Source organism: Gorilla gorilla, chromosome 2 (genome assembly GCF_029281585.2).
Source record: "Gorilla gorilla gorilla isolate KB3781 chromosome 2, NHGRI_mGorGor1-v2.1_pri, whole genome shotgun sequence".
Taxonomy (NCBI): Eukaryota; Metazoa; Chordata; class Mammalia; order Primates; family Hominidae; genus Gorilla; species Gorilla gorilla.
Genome location: NC_086017.1, coordinates 208,661,432 through 208,685,027, shown reverse-complemented (window position 1 = coordinate 208,685,027; position 23,596 = coordinate 208,661,432). Strand labels below are relative to the sequence as shown.

General features: G+C 37.0%; 1 protein-coding gene across 47 annotated transcripts in view; it reads left to right on the top strand.

The window, feature by feature from the left end:
* Positions 1–23,596, top strand: part of DLG1 (discs large MAGUK scaffold protein 1) — a 261,908-nt gene that overhangs the window by 187,233 nt on the left and 51,079 nt on the right. For all 47 annotated transcript variants that reach the window (XM_055382768.2, XM_055382758.2, XM_031009663.3 and 44 more), the window contains 2 exons: positions 968–1,124; positions 12,060–12,162. In XM_055382768.2, the coding sequence (XP_055238743.1) occupies positions 968–1,124; positions 12,060–12,162 (260 nt within the window). The remainder of the gene's footprint in view (positions 1–967; positions 1,125–12,059; positions 12,163–23,596) is intronic.

Here is a 23,596-nt window from a genome sequence, read left to right as displayed (position 1 = left end):
TATTTTCCCCTGGAAATACTGTTGAATTTCAGCTGAGTATTTTTTAATCAAGTATAATTTCCTAATATGAAATTCTAATTCATACATATTTTAAAGCATAATAGGAACAGTAAATCTGGAATTCACCATCTAATATGGGAAATAAAACATCACTAATATGATAAAACCTACCTGTGCCCCTGCAGATAGGTTTTAATTATTTCATATAAAAAGCCTGAAGATGGGCAATTCTAAAGTTGGTATAGCAACCTTAGGCCTGTGGTGTCTTCGGTATACTCTTGGTTTCACCTTCCTGATTATAATATGTCCAAACCAGTAAAGGGATTGTATTATTCAGTTGTGTGGGGTTTTGTTTATTTTGTTTTGTTTTTTTGAGGAAAGGAAGGTAGCAAAGATGCTTTGTCCTTGATAAGGTTTGTCTGTCTCTAGAAAATGACAATAAAATTTCCCTTCATTTACCAGAGGTTAGAATGGGGTTATACTCTCACTTTAGCAAAGGGGCATGGGATTGCAATAACTTGTTTAGGTTGGTTATGGTTCATCCCTTTGAGACTGGAGAAAGGGCCTACCTTCTCTAAGACAAAAGGATAGCTGCCTTTTAAACATCTAAGTAGGGGCAGTGATTGCTTTGAAGGCAATAAAGTGTGCAACATCAGCTTTTCATAAGTATGTGTATTTCCTGATAAGCTCTTATAATACTTTTAAATTTCCACATTTTTTTTCTGTTTTGGTTTCATTTCTGTTTTATATAACACAAGTTTTTTTGCTTTTATATAAAATTAGATTTTTTCTTTTGATTTGTAGGCTTAGAATCTCTTTATCCCATAGTTTTAGAAAAACCATTTATATTTTGTCTAGCTTTCTTTGTAGTTTGATAACATAAAAATTATCAGTAGGTAGTTCTCACTGATAGAATGTCAGGTTTTATATAAAATTTCCAAGATACTCAATTTTTTTTAATTTTTAGGGAACCTAGAAAAGTTGTTCTTCATCGTGGCTCAACGGGCCTTGGTTTCAACATTGTAGGAGGAGAAGATGGAGAAGGAATATTTATTTCCTTTATCTTAGCCGGAGGACCTGCTGATCTAAGTGGAGAGCTCAGAAAAGGAGATCGTATTATATCGGTAAGACACGTTAGTCAAGATCACGTTTTTGTTATTTTCACTGGACCTATTTTTAAAGCAAGGTCTTCTGTTTTTTTATATCCTAAAGTAATGGGGATATCTTGGTTATCTTCTTAACATTTTACAGCTTAATTGTAGAATTGTAGTGTCAGAGAACATATTATATAATAGGTTTTCTTTTATAGAAAGGGGTCAGTTTTTATAAATGTGCTTGAAGAAATTATGTGTTCTCTATTTATTGACTGGAAAGTTTGCTATGTGTCTATTAACTCAAGTTTGTTGCTTGTGTACTTCTTTATACTTTAATCTGTTACCTTCTTGATCTATTGAGGTTTTGAAAGCTATCCAAATATGATTTTTTAAAGCTACCCAAACATGGGTTCAACAGTTGGTCCTCATAGCATTAGCTTTTTTTAGTATGTCTTTTGGAATTGTGTTATTGGGTACACATAGTTTTATAGTTGTTAATTATGTAATGAACATCTTGATTTATAATAGTGGTTTTGCCCTAGAATCTATATTGTCTGATATTAATGTGGCTGATTTTTTTTTTTTGGCTTGATATTTGTGTCATCTTTTCTCCTCTTCTTACTTTCAATTTGTGTGCTTATGTTGTTACCCATACACAATTTTTGTCTAAAACTTACCTATAGTTCTACTGTGACACACAGACTTTGGGAAACTTTAATTCTAATCATGCCATTTCTAGTATTTTACTTCTGTTTCGTGTTTATACCCATAAATTGTAATTTTTATTTTTGTTTATTAAAAGTTAATCCACAGGTCATACAATTTTTGTTTACCATCCCATCTTGTATCTTCCTTCTTCTGTGTTTCTCAGTGGACCGCTAACAGCATTTGGATTGTACAGTTATTTGTTGTATAGGACTGTCTTGCTCTTCATAGAAAATTTCCCCTTTTTTTTTTTTCCTTGAGACGGAGTCTCGCTCTGTCGCCCAGCCTGGAGTGCAGTGGAGCGATCTCGCCTCACTGCAAGCTCCGCCTCCCGGGTTCATGCCATTCTCCTGCCTCAGCTTCCCTAGTAGCTGGGACTACAGGCACCCGCCACCACGCCTGGCTAATTTTTTTGTATTTTTAGTAGAGACGGGGTTTCACCTTGTTAGCCAGGATGGTCTCGATCTCCTGACCTCATGATCCTCCCACCTCGGCCTCCCAAAGTGCTGGGACTACAGGCGTGAGCCACTGCACCTGGCCGAAAATTTCCCTTTTTTAAAAGCTTTCGTATACATGCTACATGCTAGTAAAACTCCCTAGTCATTGTAAAAAGCAAAAATGCCCTTCAGATATCTAAATGCACCTTAGTGTGCAAGCCCTTGATTTGTGCTTTCAGCAATGGTTCCTTAACCGTAAATATTCTAGACTTTATCTGAAAGTATCTTTATTTTATTTCACTTTAAAAGTTAGTTCAATCTAGAATTACACAGGTTGATAGCTGTTACCTCTCAGTATTTTGAAGATACTGTTTTATGTTGTCTGGCGTGTTGTTTGTATTTAACGAAAAAAGTCTACTCTGTCTTGTTCGTAGGTGACTTGTGGGGGTTTGCTGGCTGCTTGTAAGATGCTTTGTGTTTGATGTGCTGCAGTTTCACTAAAATGTGAAACTTTGTCGATGTCTAGCATATTATTTATTGTGTTTGGGATTCATTATGCTTACTGAATCAGAGGAGTCATGTCTTTCATCAATTCTAAAAACTTCTCTCATCAATTCTGGAGACTTAGCCATTGTCTTTTCAAATTTTGCCTTTCCCATGTTGTATGTACTCTGTCCCTAAACTCCTATGAGTGGATGTTAATCTGTTTTTCATGTCTGTTAACCCCAATTTCATATTTACAACTCTGTCTCCTTGTAATTCAAGTTTATAAATTTTCTTTTCTTTTTTCTTTCTTTTATTTTTGAAGAGACAGGGCTTCAGTGCATTGCCTAGGCTGGAGTACAGTGGCTATTCACAGGCACAATCATAGAGCACTGTTATAGCCTCAAACTTACGGGCTCAAACGATATTCCTGCCTGAGCCTCCCAAGAAGCTGAAGCTGTAGCAGCTTCAATTTTCTTATCTATATCTAATCTGAAACTACATCTTATCTATACCTTACCTATAACTGTATCTTAACTATATCTTATCTATATCTAATCTGAAACTACAGCAGCTTCAATTTTCTTTATCTAATCTTAAAAGCTACGATTTTAAGATACAGAAATTGTCAGCTTGGTTCAAAAAAGCAAGACCAAACTATATACTGTTTATCAGAAATTTACTTTAAATATAAAGGCTCATGGGTTGTAAGTAAAAGAGTGAAAAAAGGTACACTATGCAAATAGCATACTAAAGCTACTGTCTTAATATGAGACAAAATAGAATTTAAGACAAATAATGTTATTATACATAGATTTCCTAATTATAAAAGCAGCGAGAAAGATAAAAGTGTCATTTCATCAAGAAGACATACCTAGTAATACTTTCAAAATACATGAAGTATAAATTATCAGAACTAAGGAAGGAAATGGACAAATCTACAGTCACATTTGGAGATTTAAATGCCCTCTTCTTTAATTGATAGAACAAGTAGACACAAGAAGAAGAATCTCATTTCTTACTTCATGTTGTATAGAAAAATTAACTTGAAATGGACCATAGAACTAAACTTCTAAAAGAAAACATACAAGAAAATCTTAGTAAATATGGATTAGACAAATTTCTTAAATTATACCAGAGGGCCACCAAGTCAGTTCAATAGAGAAGGGAAAATCTTTTTAACAAATGGTGCTATAATACCTAGATATCTGTATATAAAATTATAAACCTAAACCAGTCTTACTCCAGACATAAAATTTAATTCTAGATGGATTATAGATCTAAATATAAAACTCAGAACCATAATCTTCCTAGAAGAAAATATCAGAGACTATGTTCACAGGCCTAGAGTAGGTAACAGTTCCTTGGACAAAATGCATAAAACACTAACCATAAAGAAGATGACATTAAGAAACCAAATACGCTGGGTGACGTGACTCTTGCTTATAATCCCAGTAACTCAGGAGGCTGAGGCAGGTGGATCGCCTGAGGCCAGGCGTTTGAGACCAGCCTGATCAATATAGCAAGACCCCATCTTTTAAAAAAAAAATTTTTTTTTAATTAGCCAGACATAGTAGTGGGCACTTGTAGTCCCAGCAACTTGGGAGGCTAAGGCAGGAGGATCACTGGAGCTTAGGTGTTTGAAGCTACAGTGAGTGAGCTTTGATCCCACCACTGCACTCCAGCCTGGGCAACAGAGCAACACCCTGTCTCAAAAAAAAAAGAAAGAAAAAAACCAAATAGGCAAGCCACACAGTGGTAAAAAATATTCTCAGCACATACATGACATACTACTTGTATCCAGAATATATAAATATCTCCTACAAATCAACAATAAAAAGATGAATAACCCAATTAAAAATGCACCAAAGACTTGAGCAGATACAGCACAAAAGATATGTGAATGGCCAGTAAGCACATGAAAAGGTGCTTAACATTAGGCATCAGAGAAGTGCACAAACCGCAGTGAGTGAAGAGGTTTGTAGGGACTTGGATAAGAGTGATGTAATTGTTCTATATTTTGATTGTGGGTGGCTGCACGAAATTCACATTTGCCAAAACTTAACTATACACTAAAAAAGATTGATTATGCCTAGATAAAAATAGGTATTCTTGAAGTCGTAATGAAATACTATATCCCACTTAGTTGAACAACAAAAGAAAAAAATAACAACATTCATTGATGAGTATGTGGAGCGGCTACAACCCTCATTCGCTGCTAGTGGACGTGTAAAGTGGTATACCACTACAAGAACTTTTGGGAAGGTTTTTAAGAAGTTAAACATACATCTATTCTAATCACCCAGGTTTTACCCAGGACAAATGAAAGCATACATCAACAAAAACACTTTGACAAGAACATTCTTAACAGCCTTATTCATAATAATCTAGACCTTGAAATGACCCAGGTTTCCATCAGCAGGAAAATTGCTAAATTGTGGTATGTTTACACAATATAATACTACTCAGCAATTAAAAGGAACAAGTACTGAAACACAAAACAAGTATGTTGAGCAAAACAGATAACAAAAATACAATCTATATCATCCCAGTTACATGATAATCTTGAGCAGGTGACATTAACTTGTGGTGCTGTAAGTCAGAAAGTGGTTGCCAGTGATTGGGACTGACTATAGAAGTGCACAGTTGAACATCGGTGGAAAAGATACATGTCTTGTTTGGAGTAGTGGTTTCATGATTTTTACGGTTAGCAAAATCCTTTCAGCTGAGCTGTTCAAATTTCTACACTTCATTGTAAAATATACTGTAATTTAAGTTACAGTATGATAAGGAAAAGTTAGTGATAGGGAGTGGACTTAAAAGATTAATATTGTTGAACATATTACCTAGTTATTTAGGGACATAAAATTAGCTTAGAGCCTCACTTCACACTTTGTGTCCAAATAAATTTTCGTTTAGCCTAGAGTTCAGTAATAGACGTTTTTAAATTGTCCATTTGGAACCACTTTAGATAGGTCATTGACACAGTGCTAAAGTGTGTGAGACCAACCAACTCAACCTAGTTCACCCAGAACATTCATGGTTGTAGAACTGAATGCCCCATGTCGGGAAACCCTTTGGTCTTGATTCTAAAACTGGAAGTCTCAGCTAGTCCAGGGAAGTAGCTCACCCTAATGTGAGTGCAGTTAAATACAGCACTATGTTTAGCAATATGCATCAGTAACTTTAAAATTTTAATGCTTACTGAACTTCTCTAGGGAAATGCCCTGAAAGCACTAGGAAATAGTAGACCGATGAATAAACTTAAAAGGAAAATTGGAGGAGTGAATTCTCCATAAGGCCTTTGAAAACCTCCGTGTATCCTTGGAACCAGAAGGCCACACACATGTTCAGGGCTGTGCGCATGCTCAGGAAAGACTAGAAAAGGCCTTAAACTCTCACCTCTACCTGATCAGGAGCCTCTGTGCAAGCGATTTAAGGCAGTTGTTAATTGCTTATCGGAGTGTTAAAGGTCGGTCCCAAAATGCACATATAGCCCTTGGAAAACAGTGGAAGATTTGTAAGTTTCAGGTATTTAAGGAAATATCTGTTCAGTCATTAACCACTAAGCTAACCAGACAGAGACTTCAGTGGCCACACACAACAAAGAATACGGACTTTATAACATTAAGAAAAGTCACTAACAGACAGCAATGACAAGCGTGGATAAGAGGACAGTTCTGCTATCTGGAGTTGCCGTATTATATTTATTTTAAATGCCTATTTTTCATCATAAAATTTTGAGACAAGCGGAAAGAAAAGTATGGCCCATATACGGGAGAAAAACGCAATCAATGGATACTGTTCCTAGGGAAGGTCAGACATTGAACATGCTAAACAAAGACATTAAACCAGGTATTTTAAATATGTTCAAGGAATAAAAGAAAACCATCCTGTAGACTGAAATGAAAGTAAAGGAACAATATCTCACCAAGTAAAAAATATCAATAAAGAGTTAGAAATTATATGTAAGAACCAAATAGAAATTCCGGAGTTGGAAAGTACAGTAACTTAAATGAAAAAGTCTCTAGACAAGGTCAACAGCAGATTTGAGCTGGCAGAAGAAAGAATCAGCAAACTTGAAGATGGGTCAATTGAGATTTTGATGCTGAAGAACTGAACAATAACAAAGAAAGAAAGAATGAAGAAAAATTAACAGCTTCAGAGACCTATGGGATACTATCAAATTTACCAACATAATGGGAGTATGTGAAAGGTGGGAAAGAGAGAAAAAAGAAGAAAGAATATTTGAATAAATACTCGCCCAAAAACTTCTAAAACTTGATTAAAACCATTAATCCAAGAACCTCAGTGAACTCCAAGTTGAATTAATTTAAAGAGATCTACAACATAGACACATTACAATCGAACTGTCTAAAGCCGAAGGCAGAATATTGAAAGTAGCAAAAAGAAATGACTCACCACGTGCAAGGGATCCTCAACAAGGTTAATAGCTGATTTCTCATCAGAAACCGTGGAGGTCAGAAAGCAGTGAAATAACAAATTCAAAATTCTGAAAAGAAAAAAACTTTGTTGACTAGAACTCTATATCCAGCAAAACTATCTTTTGAAAATAAAGAAGAAATCAGGACATTGCCAGATAAACAAAAGCTGAAGGAGTTCATCTCTCAAAAACCTGCCCTATAGGAAATAAGAGAATCCTTCAGACTAAAATGAAAGGAAACTAGAGAGTAACTCAAATCCACATGAAGAAATAAAGAGCCTAAGTAAAGGCAACTACACAGGTAAATATAAAACAACAAAAGGGTATTGTTTTATATGCAACTCTTTTTTTCTCCAACCTGATTTTAAAAACAACTGAATAAAGCAATAATTACAAATTTGATGTGCATGCATTGTATAAACATAAAATTAATATGACAACACCACAAGGCGGGTAAAGAAACTAGGTTCTTATAAAATGTTTGTTTGTTTACTTATTTATTTTTAGAGGCAGCATCTCACTCTGTCACCCAGGCTGGAGTGCAGTAGCACAGTCATAGCTCACTGCAGCCTCAAACTTACTCAGGCAATCCTCGTGCCTCAGCCTCCCGAGTAGCTGGGCTGCAGGTATGCACCACTACACCTGGCTGAATTGTTTTCTTTCTTTTTTTAGAGATCAGGGTCTCACTGTGATGCCTAGCCAGCCCTCAAAGTGTTGTACTCAAGCAATGCTCCTGCTTCAGTCCTTTTGCCTGAGCCACCTGAGTCACTGGGATTACAGTCTAGAACCACCACATCTGGCTTTAAATTTGTACTTATAATCCAAGATAACCACTAAGAAAATGACTAACAAATATATGTAGTAAAATGAATGACATGGGAATGATAATGGTACACTAGGAAATATCTATTTAATATAAAAATAATGCAGTAATTGAGGAATAGAGAAAGAAAAGACATAGAACAAATAACCAAATTAAGTAAATTCTACATTATCAGTTATTAAATATAAACGGATTAAGCACTCCAGTTAAAAGGCCAAAGATGTTGATAAAGTAGATTATAAAACAGAATCCAACTATACAGGGTCTACAAGAGAGACACTTTAGACTCAAAGACACAAAAAGGTTGAAAGTAAACGGGTGGAAAAGATGCATTACACAAAAAGTAACCAAAAGACACCTACCGTGGCTGTACTAATATGACTAATATCAAAGGACACTTGAAGAAAAACATTATTACTAAAGGCAAAAGACATTTATAGTATATCATTATGTAGTCATAGATGGTATATATTTTATAGTTATATACTCTAATTACCAATACATTTCTAGAAAGACATAAACTATTGAAACTCACTCAAGAAGAAATAGAAAATTTTAATAGATTTAAAACAAGTAAGGAAATTGAATTAGTAATCAAAAACTAACAAAACACAAAAATCCCAGGACCAGATGGCTGCACTGGTACATTCTGCCGAACATTTAAAGAATTAACACCAATCATTCACAAACTCCTCCCCAAAAAGGAATAAGCATGAGGAATGCTTTCCAGCTCATTCTGTGTGGCCAGTATTATCCTTATACCAAACCAAAGACATCACAAGAAGAAAAAATTACAAACCAATACCCCATATGAATATAGATGTAAAAATCAACAAAATAACAACCTGGATCCAACAGCATGAACAAGGATGATGTACCATAACCAAATGGAATTTATTCAAGGAATGCATGGTTAGTTCAACATAGAAAAACCAATCAAAGTAAGACACCATCTTAACAAAGGACATAAAGCACATGATATCTCAGTAGACACAGAAAAAGCAATTGTCATAAACCAACAGCTTTTCATGATAAGAACACTAAATAGACTAGGAATAAAAGGGAACTTCAGCCTGTTAAAGGGTATCTCTGGAAACCCTATAGCTGACATCATACTAAATGGTGAGAGACTGAAAGCTTTCCCTCTAAAATCAGGAACAAGACAAGGGTATCTGCTCTTCCTACTTCTATTCGACATTGTCCTGGAGGTTCTAGAAATTAGGCAAGATTAAAAAAAAAAAAAAGGCTACCAGAATAAAAAGCAAGAAAACTATTTCTGTTTGCAGATGACATAATCTTGTATAGAAAAAATGTTAAGAAATACAACAACAGACTGTCAAGCTAATAAATGAGTTCAGTTAAATTTGCAGGATAGACAAAGAAAACATTGATTTATAATAGTATCAAAAAGAATAAAATACTTAAGTATAAATTTAAGGATGTGGATCAACGAAAGTGGTATATCCTTTTTTTTTTTTTTGGTTTGGTTTTTTGTTTTTTGTTTTTTTGTTTTTTGTTTTTTGTTTTTTGTTCTTGAGACAGAGTCTTGCTCTGTCGCCCAGGCTGGAGTGCAGTGGCGCAATCTCTGTTCACTGCAAGCTCCGCCTCCCAGCTTCACGCCATTCTCCTGCCTCAGCCTCCCAAGTAGCTGGGACTACAGGTGCCTGCCACCACGCCCGGCTAATTTTTTTGTATTTTTAGTAGAGACAGGGTTTCACCATGTTACCCAGGAAGGTCTCGATCTCCTGACCTTGTGATCCGCCCGCCTTGGCCTCCCAAAGTGCTGGGATTACAGGCGTGAGCCACCACACCTGGCCACTATATCCATTTTTAATGGATTTTAGTGGCACATTATTTAGCCATAGTGAGGAATGAAGTGCTGATACATGCTCCAAGGATGAACCTGGAAAATAAGTGAAAGAAGCCAAGCACAGATGGCTACATATTATATATCCCGTTTATTTGAAATATACAGAATAGGTATATATAGGTATATATACAGTATGGTCAGAAAGTAGATTCGTAGTTGCCAGGGATGGAGAGGAGACACAGGAGTGACTGTCAGTGGATACAGAGTTTCTTTTTGGGGTAATGAAAATATTTTGGAATTAGGTGGTAATGATGGTTGCACAGACTTGCAAATATACCAAAAACTACTAAACTATATGCTTTAAAAATGTGAATTCTATGGTATGCGAATTATTTCTCCATTTTTAAAAATGTTGGTGTAAAAGAAAAAAAGTGACTCTAAGGCTATTTATACAAATCTCTCTCTCAGTACTGGAATTTCTTCTAAAATATCCTTAATAATGTATCTTCAATCGAAATGTTCAGTGATAGTCTGGAAAGTCTTTAATATGTAGTTTTGTTCAACAAATTATGCTCTTAAAAGAGTTTGATGCACAGAAATAATTCATTAGCATTCTTAATCTTCTCTACAATAATCTGTGAAAAATCTGTCTTTCTTTATGTTTCTTGCCTGATATGTTCTCCCAGGAATTCGGAGGATTTTCTTTATGCACTAAGTAGAACTGTTTATACATTGTATTGAGTTTTATATGGCCATCATCAGCTGGAGATACTGTCTAATAACCACATTGTTTACATTTGTTTATGTTATGGATTTTAGATCTTGGTTTTCATTGAGGGGGGTGGGGGGGGCTGGCTGGAGACAGAGCGTCCCTCTCTCTGTCACCCAGGCTGGAGTACAGTGGTGTGATCTCAGCTCACTGTAACTTCCGCCTCCCAGGTTCAAGTGATTCTCATGCCTCAGCCTCCTGAGTAGCTGGGACTACAGGCACACACCACCATGCCCAGCTAATTTTTGTATTTTTAGTAGAGACAGGTGTTTGCCATGTTGGCCAGGCTGGTCTGAGACTCCTGGCCTCAAAGTGAACCACCCACCTCAGCTTCCCGAAGTGCTGGGATAACAGGTGTGAGCCACCATGCCCAGCCTCAAGGGGTATGTATTTAAATTTAGTTGCATAATGGTTTCTTTTTAGATAATATAAAACATCAGATCTTTATATGGTTAAAATGTTCTTTATGTAAATTTATGATCCCAAGAATTTCTGGGCTCATAGTCAAATTTTTTAAAAGTGATATGTGATCTTTAACAGATTTTAGATTAGTTCTCAACAAAACAAGTTTTTATGTAAAAACTGCATGATGATCGTTCCTTTCCAAAAATTTTCAGTGAAGGTCCTGAACATTGCCGTATTGTACTCATTGTTGCTTCTTAATTTTTTTTAATTCGGTATTTAAAGTTTATTACATTCAAGTATAATGCTTCCATGAATGTCCTCTTAAGTTTGTCTTATTGTGGAAAGGGAACAATCTCTTAAGATAATGTACCTTGCACTATATATGTATATATGCGCGCAAAGTATTGGTAACCTTTGAGAAATAAGAATTAAGTTGCCTCTTCTTCTGGAGTAGGATTGTACCTACTGGTAGAATTGGATAATTATTTCACCTAAGGAAGGGCTCTTAATTCAAAAAATAACTCCTGGTTCATTTAATTAACATTTATTCTAATTAAATCAGTCCTTGAAATCTGAGCTATTTTAATATTTCTAAATAATAGCTTTCCTATTATACCAAAAGAATGGAAGTTTTAGTTTGTACAGGAAGAAAAATAATTGGAACTGAGTTGAGCAGTAGGCGTGAGAATGTGGCAGGAGGTAAATGGATGCTACAAGCAAAATGACTTTCCCTCCCATTGCTTGAGTTCCTAGTAAAATAAAGTGTGCAAAATGATGCCACTTGATTTTTCAGGTTCTCAAATTAAGGTACATTTCCCAATGGATTGATACCCAGCCTTCTAGGGGAAAATGTTTTGGTTTTACTAACTTGACATTAAGCAAGGTGGTTTTAGTAAATAAAATAGCCTTGAATGATAATATTTTGTTTTACTACACAATATATTTTTAGTCAATCAGAACAAGAAACATTTTAGTGGTAAAGTTATTGCAACTAATTTTTTAATACATGCTTACTCAAAGAATAGACTATTGTGATTTCTAATCAAAGTGATTCTTTTCTCCCAAATTAAGATTTGGTTTGATTTACAGGTAAACAGTGTTGACCTCAGAGCTGCTAGTCATGAGCAGGCAGCAGCTGCATTGAAAAATGCTGGCCAGGCTGTCACAATTGTTGCACAATATCGACCTGAAGGTAATAACATTCTTATTGTCTATAGTTATTGCTTATTTTAGTTTTTAAAATTCTTCCTCTTTAATATTTAATAATGTTTAACTTCCAAGCTTAACTTCCTTTTTTGTGCTTTTTTTCTGATTTGCTAATCTAGTATTTGTTTAGTCTGAACCTAGTTCTTTTTCCAGATCAAAAGTTGTTTGTTTTTTTGGTTTTTGTTTTTTGTTTGTTGAGACGGGGTTCCACTCTTACTGCCCAGGCTGGAGTGCAGTGGTGCGATCTCAGCTCACCGCAACCTCTGCCTCCCAGGTTCAAGTGATTCTCCTGCCTCAGCCTCCCAAGTAACTGGGATTACAGGCATGCGCCACCACACCGGCTAATTTTTTGTATTTTTAGTAGAGATAGGGTTTCTCCATGTTGGTCAGGCTGGTCTCAAACTCCTGACCTCAGGTGATCCACCCACCTCAGCCTCCCAAAGTGCTGTGATTACCGGTGTGAGCCACTGCACCCTGCCAAAAGTATTTTTTAATGATGTGGGAGCTGGCATCCACAAGCTTAACCCACATAACCCCATTATGTGGGTTAATTTAACTGTTTATTTTTTTAAATCTGTTCTGTAACTGAAGACATAGCTTTTAATGTCCCTTTTACTACTTTATTGATCTGAAAAAATAATAAAAACCATAAGCAGATATAGTCACAATGCCCAAAAAAATTAGGTCACCCAGATTTTTTCTAGCTTTTGAATTAGGTTATAATTATTAATATCAAGATTTAAGACATGTTTCTAATAGCTGTTACTGCCGCTATTTAAAATAAAGAGAAGAATGCCAAGTTTGGAGTATACTGTGTGTCTAGATGGTGAAGTATGGTGGATGTGACTTTACTAAGTTCCTGGGGGAAGAAGGTGGCGATGGAGAATTTGAGGTCATTCCATAGTAAACATATGTAAGACTCTAGTGTACATCAGCATAACCACATCTCCAATAAAACCTCAGTGGAATTTAGAAAGCTTAAATACCCAAAAGAATACATAGCATATTTGTTGATGCTCATAAACAACATGATGAAGAAGGAAAAGATGATGTGAGTAAAGGAGCTAAATGAGTAATTCTATAATTTATCAACTAATTACATTTATTCTTTTTTGAAGCAGAATTTCTTTTTTAATCTAGTATGTTTTTTAGCTGATCAAAGCAGCATGTTGAGCATTGCTTGGTCTTTCTTAAGTATGGGAGGTTCTATCAATCTAGTAAAACCTTGGCCTTTTAGGCTCAGTAACTAAACAGGGGAAAATTTGTTTAATTGGGAGTAAATTCTGAATATTAATTCACATTAACCAAACAATAGGGACTAATGTATGAAGTCAGAATGTCAATTTGTTAATTTTTGTGAGAAACAAATCTGCCAGTGGGACCCTATGTTGTACTTTTATCTTCTGGCCAACATATTCCACCCCGTAGGTACACTATATGGAAGCCAAGTTACAGTCACTGGTTCCTTAGTATTATAGACAGCCTCTCATTTATATGTTTGTAAGGAATATAAACTTTTTAGGTACGGTTACGGGTAACTTAATATCTGCTCCCTAACCTCAAAACACACAGAACACACAAAAGCAGTAAGAAAAACAAAACATACACGCATGCTCCTACCCACACAACTTCACTTAATATTAACTAAAACTAAGAAGGCAGGTATGATACCTGGACAACCAAGTAGAGGTAAAGACTCCTTAAGCAGCTGAGGTCTTGCAGAAGCCACACGGAAAGAGGGGAAGAGTTAAAATATGGAATGTTGAGAATGTTTGTGATGGCACAAATTTAGGATATGGTATAAAATTTCACCTCTTAAAGATGAGAGGCTCATTTTTGAGGTATAAAAACATGACCCTTTTTTATTGCAAGCCTCCTGGGAAGTGGAGTGAGCAGGCTGGAGCAGAAGCCACTCATGATGTGGTTTGGTTTAGAAAAGCAGAGGACCCATATTTGGATAAAGCAGCCTGCCTCTGTAGGATCAGATAATGTGACAGTATTTGGGTTTTAAAACCTGTAAAAATGTCCTGCGCCTCTATCTTTCCTGCACCCCTCGACTTTCTGGAATAGCTACTCTAGCAAAATCTAGCAAAGTAATAAGTAATTTTTTTTGTTTGTTTGAAGATGGAGTTTCACTCTCTTGCCCAGGCTGGAGTGCAGTGGCACAATCTCGGCTCACTATAACCTCCGCCTCCCAGGTTCAAGCCTCCCAAGTAGGTGGGATTACAGGCACCTGCCACCACGCCCGGCTTATTTTTGTATTTTTAATAGCAACGGGGTTTCACCATGTTAGCCAGACTGGTCTCCTGACCTCAGGTGATCTGCCTGCCTCGGCCTCCCAAAGTGCTGGGATTACAGGCGTGAGCCACAGCCCCCAGCCCCAGTAATAAGTAATTTAAAAGTAGCCTCACATTCATACAAAGATAATAAGAGGTGGGGAAAAGCATCAAAGCTTAGTAACAGATTAGCTACACGCACACACAACACAAAAACATTAACACAAATCAGATTTTAAGAAGTACAAAAGGAGTCATCCGATGCTCTGATAATCAGCATCTCGCAGTTAGTATCTTTCCTAAAGGCTTGGGATTCTCTGCCTTGTTGATAATCTTATATATATACATACAAGACAGACAGATAGAGACAAAGGTAAGCTTTTGGTAGAATTAAGTTTTTTATCTTTTAGGATCTATGGCTTGCCTTATTAGTCTTCCAAAAAAGTACTTTTATGGGTTTTTCAGCTTGTGTACTTTGAACTTTCTTGACTTGGATTCTGATTATGAGAAAAAATAATCTCTACAAGACATATGAAGGAACATTATCTTCTAACTCCTTTCAGTTTTATTAATTCCAAAGGCAAGGAATAATTCACTTTGGGGGCCTTTACTGTTAATCTTTTTGGAGAATCCTTATCAGAAATTAGCTGGACGTGGTGGCTCAGGCCTCTAATCCCAGCACTTTGGAAGGCCTAGGTGGGAGGATTACTTGAGCCCAGGAGTTCAAGACCAGCCTGGGCAACATAGCAAGATCTTGTCTCTACTAAAACTTTTTTTAAAGTTTTTTAATTAGCCATGCGTGGTAGTGCGCACCCGTAGTCCCAGCCAAGGCAGGATTGCTGTGATCTCACCACTGCACTTGAGCCTGGGCGACAGAGTGAGACCCCATCTCAAAATAAAAATAAAAATAATCGAACATGGGAACTGGAAATATAATACTATACTCGTTTTGGACTCCATATCCCAAAGTTATAAAATTTTATCAAATACTTCCTATAATTTAAGAATCTCTTGGCCAGGCGCGGTGGCTCACGCCTGTAATCCCAGCACTTTGGGAGGCCTAGGCAGGCGGATCACGAGGTCAGGAGATCGAGACCATCCTGGCTAACACGGTGAAACCCCCCCTCTACTAAAAATACAAAACCAAAATTAGCCAGGCGTGGTGGCGGGCACCTGTAGTCCCAGCTACTCGCGAGGCTGAGGCAGGAGAATGGCGTGAACCCGGGAGGCCGAGCTTGCAGTGAGCCGAGATCACGCCACTGCACTCCAGCCTGGGCGACAGAGCGAGACTCTGTCTCAGAAAAAAAAAATCTCTTGTGATAGTATATAATAGTAAAACTGTATGCCATGCATGGTACGAACCATGTTATGTTTATTAACTCTTTTAATTCCCAAGATAATCCTGTAAGTAAGCACTGTTATCCCCGTTTTACGTTATAGTTGAATAAGCTCTTCCATAAAGAGACTAAGTAATTTGCTAGTTACACAACTGTTAAACGGTTAAGATTTCTTCTAGCCTCTTTTAAGCGAAGAAAAACCTTTTCCTCCACCCTTGTATGTTCAGTAACGGGCCTGTGAAGTAAACTGACAAAAAAAAACAGATTAACATGAAAAAAAAGTTTCTTGTATATGGATGCAAGAGGCAACAGAAGAAATACTGTAGCTAGCTTGTGGATGAAGTTAAAAGCTTGTATACCTAATCTAGTAGGGAAAGGAAGGAGGAAGAAACAGCTTTTATTAGAAAAACATACATTTCTTCAGGAAAGACAAGTTTTCAGGAGAAGAGATGAGGGATAAAGTTTGTGATGACATTTGTCTAAACTGGTATGACTGGTCTTTCCATTCTTCGGGGCCATCAGACTCCTCAGAGGGTATTTATGGTAACTTCATTTCTCGGAAGCTGCACCTTTTAGTCAAATTAGAGAAACTCCGAGAAGGCTTTTTTCCTGCATCTGTTGAATCTCAGATATCTTCAGCTTAAAATAATCTTTGTGGCAACTCTGGGGTTCTGGGTGGGTCTCCATACCCTGTTCTTACTCTTTCAACTACTCATTAAACTCTTGGAATCTCTCACCTCAAATATTTAATCTTATTGTTCCTCAAGAGTATTAGGCCAACTTTCAGAGCTTATATCTCAATCTTTTGTTCAGAAAGCATTAATTATATTGTAATAATACCATAAAAGAAATAAATTGGAAAGAATTAAACTCAATATATAAGTTAAATTTATTTTCTCTTTCCCATTGCTTAGGTCTTACATTTGTGACATATTCTGTTTTCACAAGAAAAAAACTGTTTGGTGGCATAATCCCTATTTTGCAAGTGACCAAAGTCTAGAAAGTTTAGGCCATAGTCACTTAACTTTTCTGCGCTTCAAAGCTTTGATTGAAATCTTGAGTTACAAAGGTAGATTTCTAACACCCAGTGTTCTGACTTTATTTTCATTATTACTTCTTATACCAACCAAAGGGAGAAGAGGTGGAGATAATCTGGGAAGATTGCAGTGGACTAGTGGCATTTATTTGCAGACATTTGTCATTTCTTATCATTTTCAGTAGTAGATAGGTAATTAAAATTTTTTTCAGTCTCCTGCTTTCCCACTTCCCTTGCTGTATTTTTCTACGCGCCTGTGCTGCAGTTGACCCTTGAACAACACAGGTTTGAACGGCGAGTGTCCACTTAAACGCACGTGCTGTTCAACCAAACTGGGATAGAAAATGCCATATGCCTGTCAGATTCCACAAGGCCTCCTGTTAGACTTGAATATGCACGGCTTTTGGTATACGTGGGGTTCTGGAACTAATCCTCCGAGTATGCCAGAGAGCTATTGTACTTAAAACAACTAACTTGCCTTCTTAAAAATAGTTTCCCTTTTTCTTTAGGCCAATTTATAGTATCCATCCTCTGAGAATTGTTTCTCTTGGGTTTAATATCTGTGTTTAATTAATGTATTTTATTACAGTTATAAATGAATGTTTTTCTTTATAGGGATTGCATGTTAAGAAGAGACTGAGGAAGTCCAATTTCCCCCATACCCCTTCCTCACTTTTTACTTCTAGTGTGGGGGTGAAAACAAAGGTTAAAATTTGAAAGGGGATATCAAATGAAAAAATCAGCTTTTAAATATCTCTCCTTGTATAAGCATATACATACTAACTTGTAGCCAGCAGTTCAGATACCTCCTAATACGTTTCATGACAAGAAATATGGTTTGATACAGGAATTTTTGAGATGTTGGAGAAAATCTCTTATGTAAAATTGTAGCTTTGCTGAGTTTTGATGTAATTCTAGGAGAGGAATGTAAATGACTTAACTGAGAAAAGGGATGAAACTCTTCCGTCAAAATAAAAATTTAAGAAAATAGGTGTAGTGGTTAGCACTTTGGGAGGCTGAGACAAGAGGATCACTTGAGCCTAAGAGTTGAAGATCCCCTGGGTAACATAGGACACCCTGTCGCTGCAAGTAATTTTAAAAATGAGCTGGGCATAGTGATGCATGCCTGTAGGCTCAGCTACTTGAGAGGCTAAGGTAGGAAGATTGCTTGAGCCCAGGAGGTCAGAGCTACTATGAGCCTTGATCGTGCCACTGCACTCCAGCCTGGATGACAGAGCAAGAGCCTGTCTCCAAAAAAACCTTAAAAACAAAACAAAAATATGTTGGTGGGAGTATTTACGAAAATATACACAGGATAGGTAAAATGTGGAGACTGATAGGACTAAAAGTATCAATTGACTGAAACAAAAGGAAAAGGTAGGAATCTTAAGTAGGTAAATGAAATAGAAGGTTTAAAGGAAAAGTAACTTTAAAATGCCGAAGTATGTTTTAAACATATAGAAAGGTAGCTGTGAGGAATTGTTAAGAGTAAGACAAAGACTTGGCCAGGCAGAATGGCTCACGCCTGTAATCCCAACACTTTGGGAGGCCAAAGCAGGCAAATCCCTTGAAAGCAGGAGTTCAAGACCAGCCTGGCCAACTTGATGAAACTCTGTCTCTACTAACATAAAAATTAAACAGGCATGGTGGTGCATACCTGTAATTTCAGCTACTGAGGAGGCTGAGGCACAAGAATCGCTTGAACCCAGGAGGCAGAAGCTGCGATGAGCCAGAACTGCACCACTGCACTCCGGCCTGAGCAACAGCGAGGTGGGGGCGGGTGGGAAGACTCTAAGCAAAGACTATAAATATGAAGATCTGAATACAGTGAAAGAAATAGATCACAAATTTAAGAAATTATCAGGAATTGACTTAGCTCTTCAGTATCTTAAATTTTTAATATCTGAGACTATGTTAACTGCTTTGTAGTAACTTAGTTACTCATTAAGAAAGAATATTTTTCTGCATCACTAAAAAGTAATGTGTTCTTTTTACACAGAAAGCTTTTAAATTTCTAAAATGTAGACTATTTTAAATCACTAGGACTTCTATTAATCAGATCAGCAAAATTGCTAAAAACTAATAATGCTACATGAAATGTAATACACATCTTATTTAAAAAGCATTGCAGAACTTTTAAGGAATTAGCAAACAAAACATGAAGGGAAACTAGGAACTCAGGGCTAAGGAAGCACAGAAGTCTCTTTTGTTTCAAGAGCAACAGCGTACGGGCTTGGGAGAGCCGGTTAAATTTTCAGGTATTTTTCAAACTAAAACATAGCCTTTATTAAAAATAAAATTATACAGAAATACAAATAAATTATATTTAAAATAGTAAAATTAAAAACAAAGGTAATATTGAAAAGTCATCACTTCCTAGTTGTTTTCTAGGAAGTAAAATAATAGAAACATAAACCAGTGAGACTAATAGAAAATACAAAAAGAGGGCTGGGCGCGGTGGCTCACGCCTATAATTCCAGCACTTTGGGAGGCCGAGGTGGGCGACTCATAAGGTCAGGAGTTCGAGACCAGCCTGGTCAACATGGTGAAACCCCCGTCTCTACTAAAAATACAAAAATTAGCTGGGCGTGTTGGTGCACGCCTGTAATCCCAGCTACTCAGGAGGCTGAGGCAGGAGAATCACTTGAACCCAGGAGGCGGAGGTTGCAGTGAGCCGAGATCGCGCCACTGCACTCCAGCCTGGATGACAGAGCAAGACTCTGTCTCAAAAAAAAGAAAGAAAGTACAAAAAAAGATAGTAGATTTAAAACTGAATCGCCCAAAACTCCTCCTCTCCCTCAAAAAAATTAGGAAAGCCAAACCAAAATTTGTTAAAAATCTACAATAAAACTAGACAAAAAGATGAAAGATATCCTATGAACCCCAAATATAAGCTGATGTAAACAAGGTATTAACAGCTACAAGACCATCTGATATCAGCATCTGTGCAAGGGGATGCAACAGGAGAAGCCCAATGTTAACCAGTCCTCACAAGAAAATGCAGTAGGTAAATTTGAGAACACCAAGTGAACTATAAGAGTTTTTGTACAATCTGCATGTTGAGTGCAAGGAATCTACACTAAGATATGAAGGGGCCACGAGCAGTCTGGGCCCTATGACACAGTTAACCAGCTGTAGTTCCCTTTCCATTTAAAGCCCCACACTAAGGAAGAACTGCTGGGAATAAAATCCAAATTGAGTAGGATAGGGATAATAGAGCCAAAGGAAACAGAAGGTTCAGATTAATGGGGGTAAGTAAAGTTTCAGGAAATCTCACAGTGTCTGAGGTCATGTCTTTAAACACTTGAAAGAAACAACAAAATAGAGAGTTCTAGAGCTGTGAAGTTAGAAAACCTATCTTGACTCGTAACTCCTATGTAAAAGTTGGGGAAAACTAATTTCATATTAAAATGAGCAATAGGAAAAGATCACAATCAAATCCACGGAAACCTATTTGAAAAGTGAAAATAAGGATTAGCGTAATGTCTCCACAGTCAAGCTGTACCAGAAAGACATATAGTTTATGAAGCTAGTGTAAAATAAAATTAATATTTCGAAACAAGTTAAAGAAAAATGATAGAGTATGTCGAAGAACAACATCAATAAGTTGATAGAACTCAGAAAATTAGTAGAAATAAAAACATTGTTTTAAAAACTAAATTTGACTAGAAGAGACATACATACTTCCTTAAACCAAGAAGGTGAAAAAGAAGAAAAATTTGTAAAGCAAAAATAGACCTTCTCTTTCTACAACTTGATCAATTTAGTCCTAAAGCCATTAGGCAGAGCAGAGAAAAATAGTTTAATCTACACCTCACATCTGGAGAGGTTTAGGAGATTTTCGGTGGCCCATTGGACTTACCCATGAGGTTGGCTTCCATGCAGGGTAATGCCTTGGTTTCAGGAGTCAGAGCCTGAGGGCTGGTGAGGAAAGCACATATGGGAATGCTCAGAGCCCAGTCAGGGAAGTGGATGGCTGTTCAAATTCAGATTGACCAAATTAATATATATGTTAGGTTATTGTTATTCATAATTTTCACTGTTGAGAAGAGAGTTACAAATATGGAAAGGAAGAAAACTTAAATATGAATCCTGTAATACTGGATTAGAACTGAAGAAATTGGTTTGAAGGGATGGTTTTCCATTGATACAAATGTAAACATAAATACCTACGTCAGTGTGTATGTATCTGTGTGTATGTTATTTTCCCTGGCTCTGCCCACTGAGACGGCCTGAGCCTAGTGCCACCCCAAGAGCAGTGAGCACCTAGCATCCAGATCTTGCCTTGCAAATATTATTTCCCACTGAAATTACTAAGGCTTTTTTGACAAACGGCAGATTCCCCAGGAGTCAGGCAAAGAAAATGCTAGATTGTTCTATAATATCCTTTGCCAGAAAACAAGCAAGTACTCAAGGAATGTTGGAGACATGTCAAATGGACCCAGAATCTAACTTCAAGGGACTCTCACTGGCCAAATCAGGAGCAATTTCAGCATTCAGTTGGTGATAATAATGGCAGATTATAACCCACTGAATAAAGTAGGAAATAATGAGTTTTTACTCATATAAATAAATGAATTAATTGAAAGTTTGATGAGAATGGAGAATTGTACACAGTTTCAGTAATTTATTTGCAAAAGGGAAAAGTAACTTTACAGTAGAGAAACCTGGCAGACACAACTTTAATCAAGCGATTAAAGTTAATAACATTGGTGATGGGACAAATCAAAATTGTGTACCACCTGATACAGATGTATTGGGTAGAACATAACATCTGTGATATTCCTGCCAAAGTTGGATAACTTCAATCTAATTGTGTGGGAACTTCAGGCAAACCCAAATTGAGAGATATTCTACAAAACAATTGACTTGTAATCTCCAACAGTATTAAGGTCACAAAGTCAAGGAAACACTGAGAAACTGCTGTGACTCAAAGATCTAAAAAGACGTGACAACTAAATGCAACAAATGACTTTGAATTGGATCCTTTTGCTATAAAGAACATTACTGGTGACTATTCATAGGGATCCGAGCATTAGATGGTAGTAATGTATTAATGTTACTTTTGATGGTTTTGTAGTTATATAGGAAAATATCTGTAGGAAATACACACTGAAGTATTCAGGGATGATGAGACATCAAGAAGGCAAATTGCTGTCGAATGGTTCAGGAAAAACAGTTTGTGATTGCTCTAGTCTTTAAAAAAAATTAGTGGCCGGGCGCGGTGGCTCACGCCTGTAATCCCAGCACTTTGGGAGGCCGAGGCGGGCGGATCACGAGGTCAGGAGATCGAGACCATCCTGGCTAACACGGTGAAACCCCGTCTCTACTAAAAATACAAAAAATTAGCCGGGCGTGGTAGTGGGCGCCTGTAGTCCCAGCTACTCGGGAGGCTGAGGCAGGAGAATGGCATGAACCCGGGAGGTGGAGCTTGCAGTGAGCCGAGATCGCGCCACTGCACTCCAGCCTGGGCGACAAAGCAAGACTCCGTCTCAAAAAAAAAAAAAAAAAAAAAAATTAGTAAGAAGAAACAAAAGATTTGAAAGTGACAGGTATAGAAGGTAGGTAAAGAATATTCAACATGCATGCAATAGGAGTCTCCTAGGAAGAAATCCAAAACAATGCTAGAAAATGCATAAACAAGAAATCTTTTCTAAAATTAAAAAAGTTATTTCAAACTACACATCAAAATGCCATAATAAAATGATTAGGATTTAAAGGAAAAAAATATCTGGAATTCCACTTCCCTCCCCCAGCAGAAAAAGAAAGAAAATTCCGTTGTTCTCAGTTTATAGAAGACAATGGAGTGAACATACTCAATAAAGGAAGAAGCTGAATGAAACAGACTTTCATATATAAAAACTGGAATCAAATGTATCAACAAATAGAGTGATAGTGTTCGTCTAAACACTTCCTGGGGAGAGAGAACAACCTGCAGACATCCAAAATGATAGGAGGAGGGATACTGACATAAGGACTGGTGTTAGCATTAATGAAGAAGATTATAAGGAAGAGAGTATATAATATGAAAAAGCTATATGCTCTGACAATTTTGATAAGGTACAATTATTAGAAAATGGGGACAGAATTTGAGGATAATATGAAAGCAGAATAAGCCTCCTAATTGCTTTAAAGTTTTTAACTGGATATAAAAGGATAGTATTTCCAATCAAATCTGGGAAGATTGCTTGTAGGAGGAGACCAAAAGACAAAAGCCAAACAAAAGTTTGCCATTAGAACAAAAGGACAAGCGTGTCTGAATTGTTACACACACACTTAAAAGAACAAACCATATAGTGAGACTGTGCTCCAGTTACTGTTGCTTTCATGAGATACTACCCCAAGCTTAATAGGTTAAAACAGCCTTTTAATAGGTTTTGTAGGTTAGGAATTCAGGCAGGATTCTGGCCAGATGGTTCTTGTTTTCCTTCTGGCATCAACTGAGGTCACTTACTGGGACTTAGGTGGCAAATGAGCTGCTTTGGAGGGCCCAGTTTGGCTTTGCTCTCCTTGTCTTACGTGTTGGTGGTACTGGCTGGAAGTTTGGGCTCAGAGCACCATCATGTGACCTCTGCAGTATGGTGGTTTTAGAACAGTCTTGTTACATGGTATCTGGCTTCCACTGAACAAGCATTACAGAAGAACCAGGCAAAAGCTTCATGGCCTCTTCTAATCTGACCTTGAAAGTCATACGGGATTACTTTCACATTTTTTGGCATACAAATGACCCAAAGCACTAGGCCAGATTCCAGGAGAGGGGAATTAGATTCC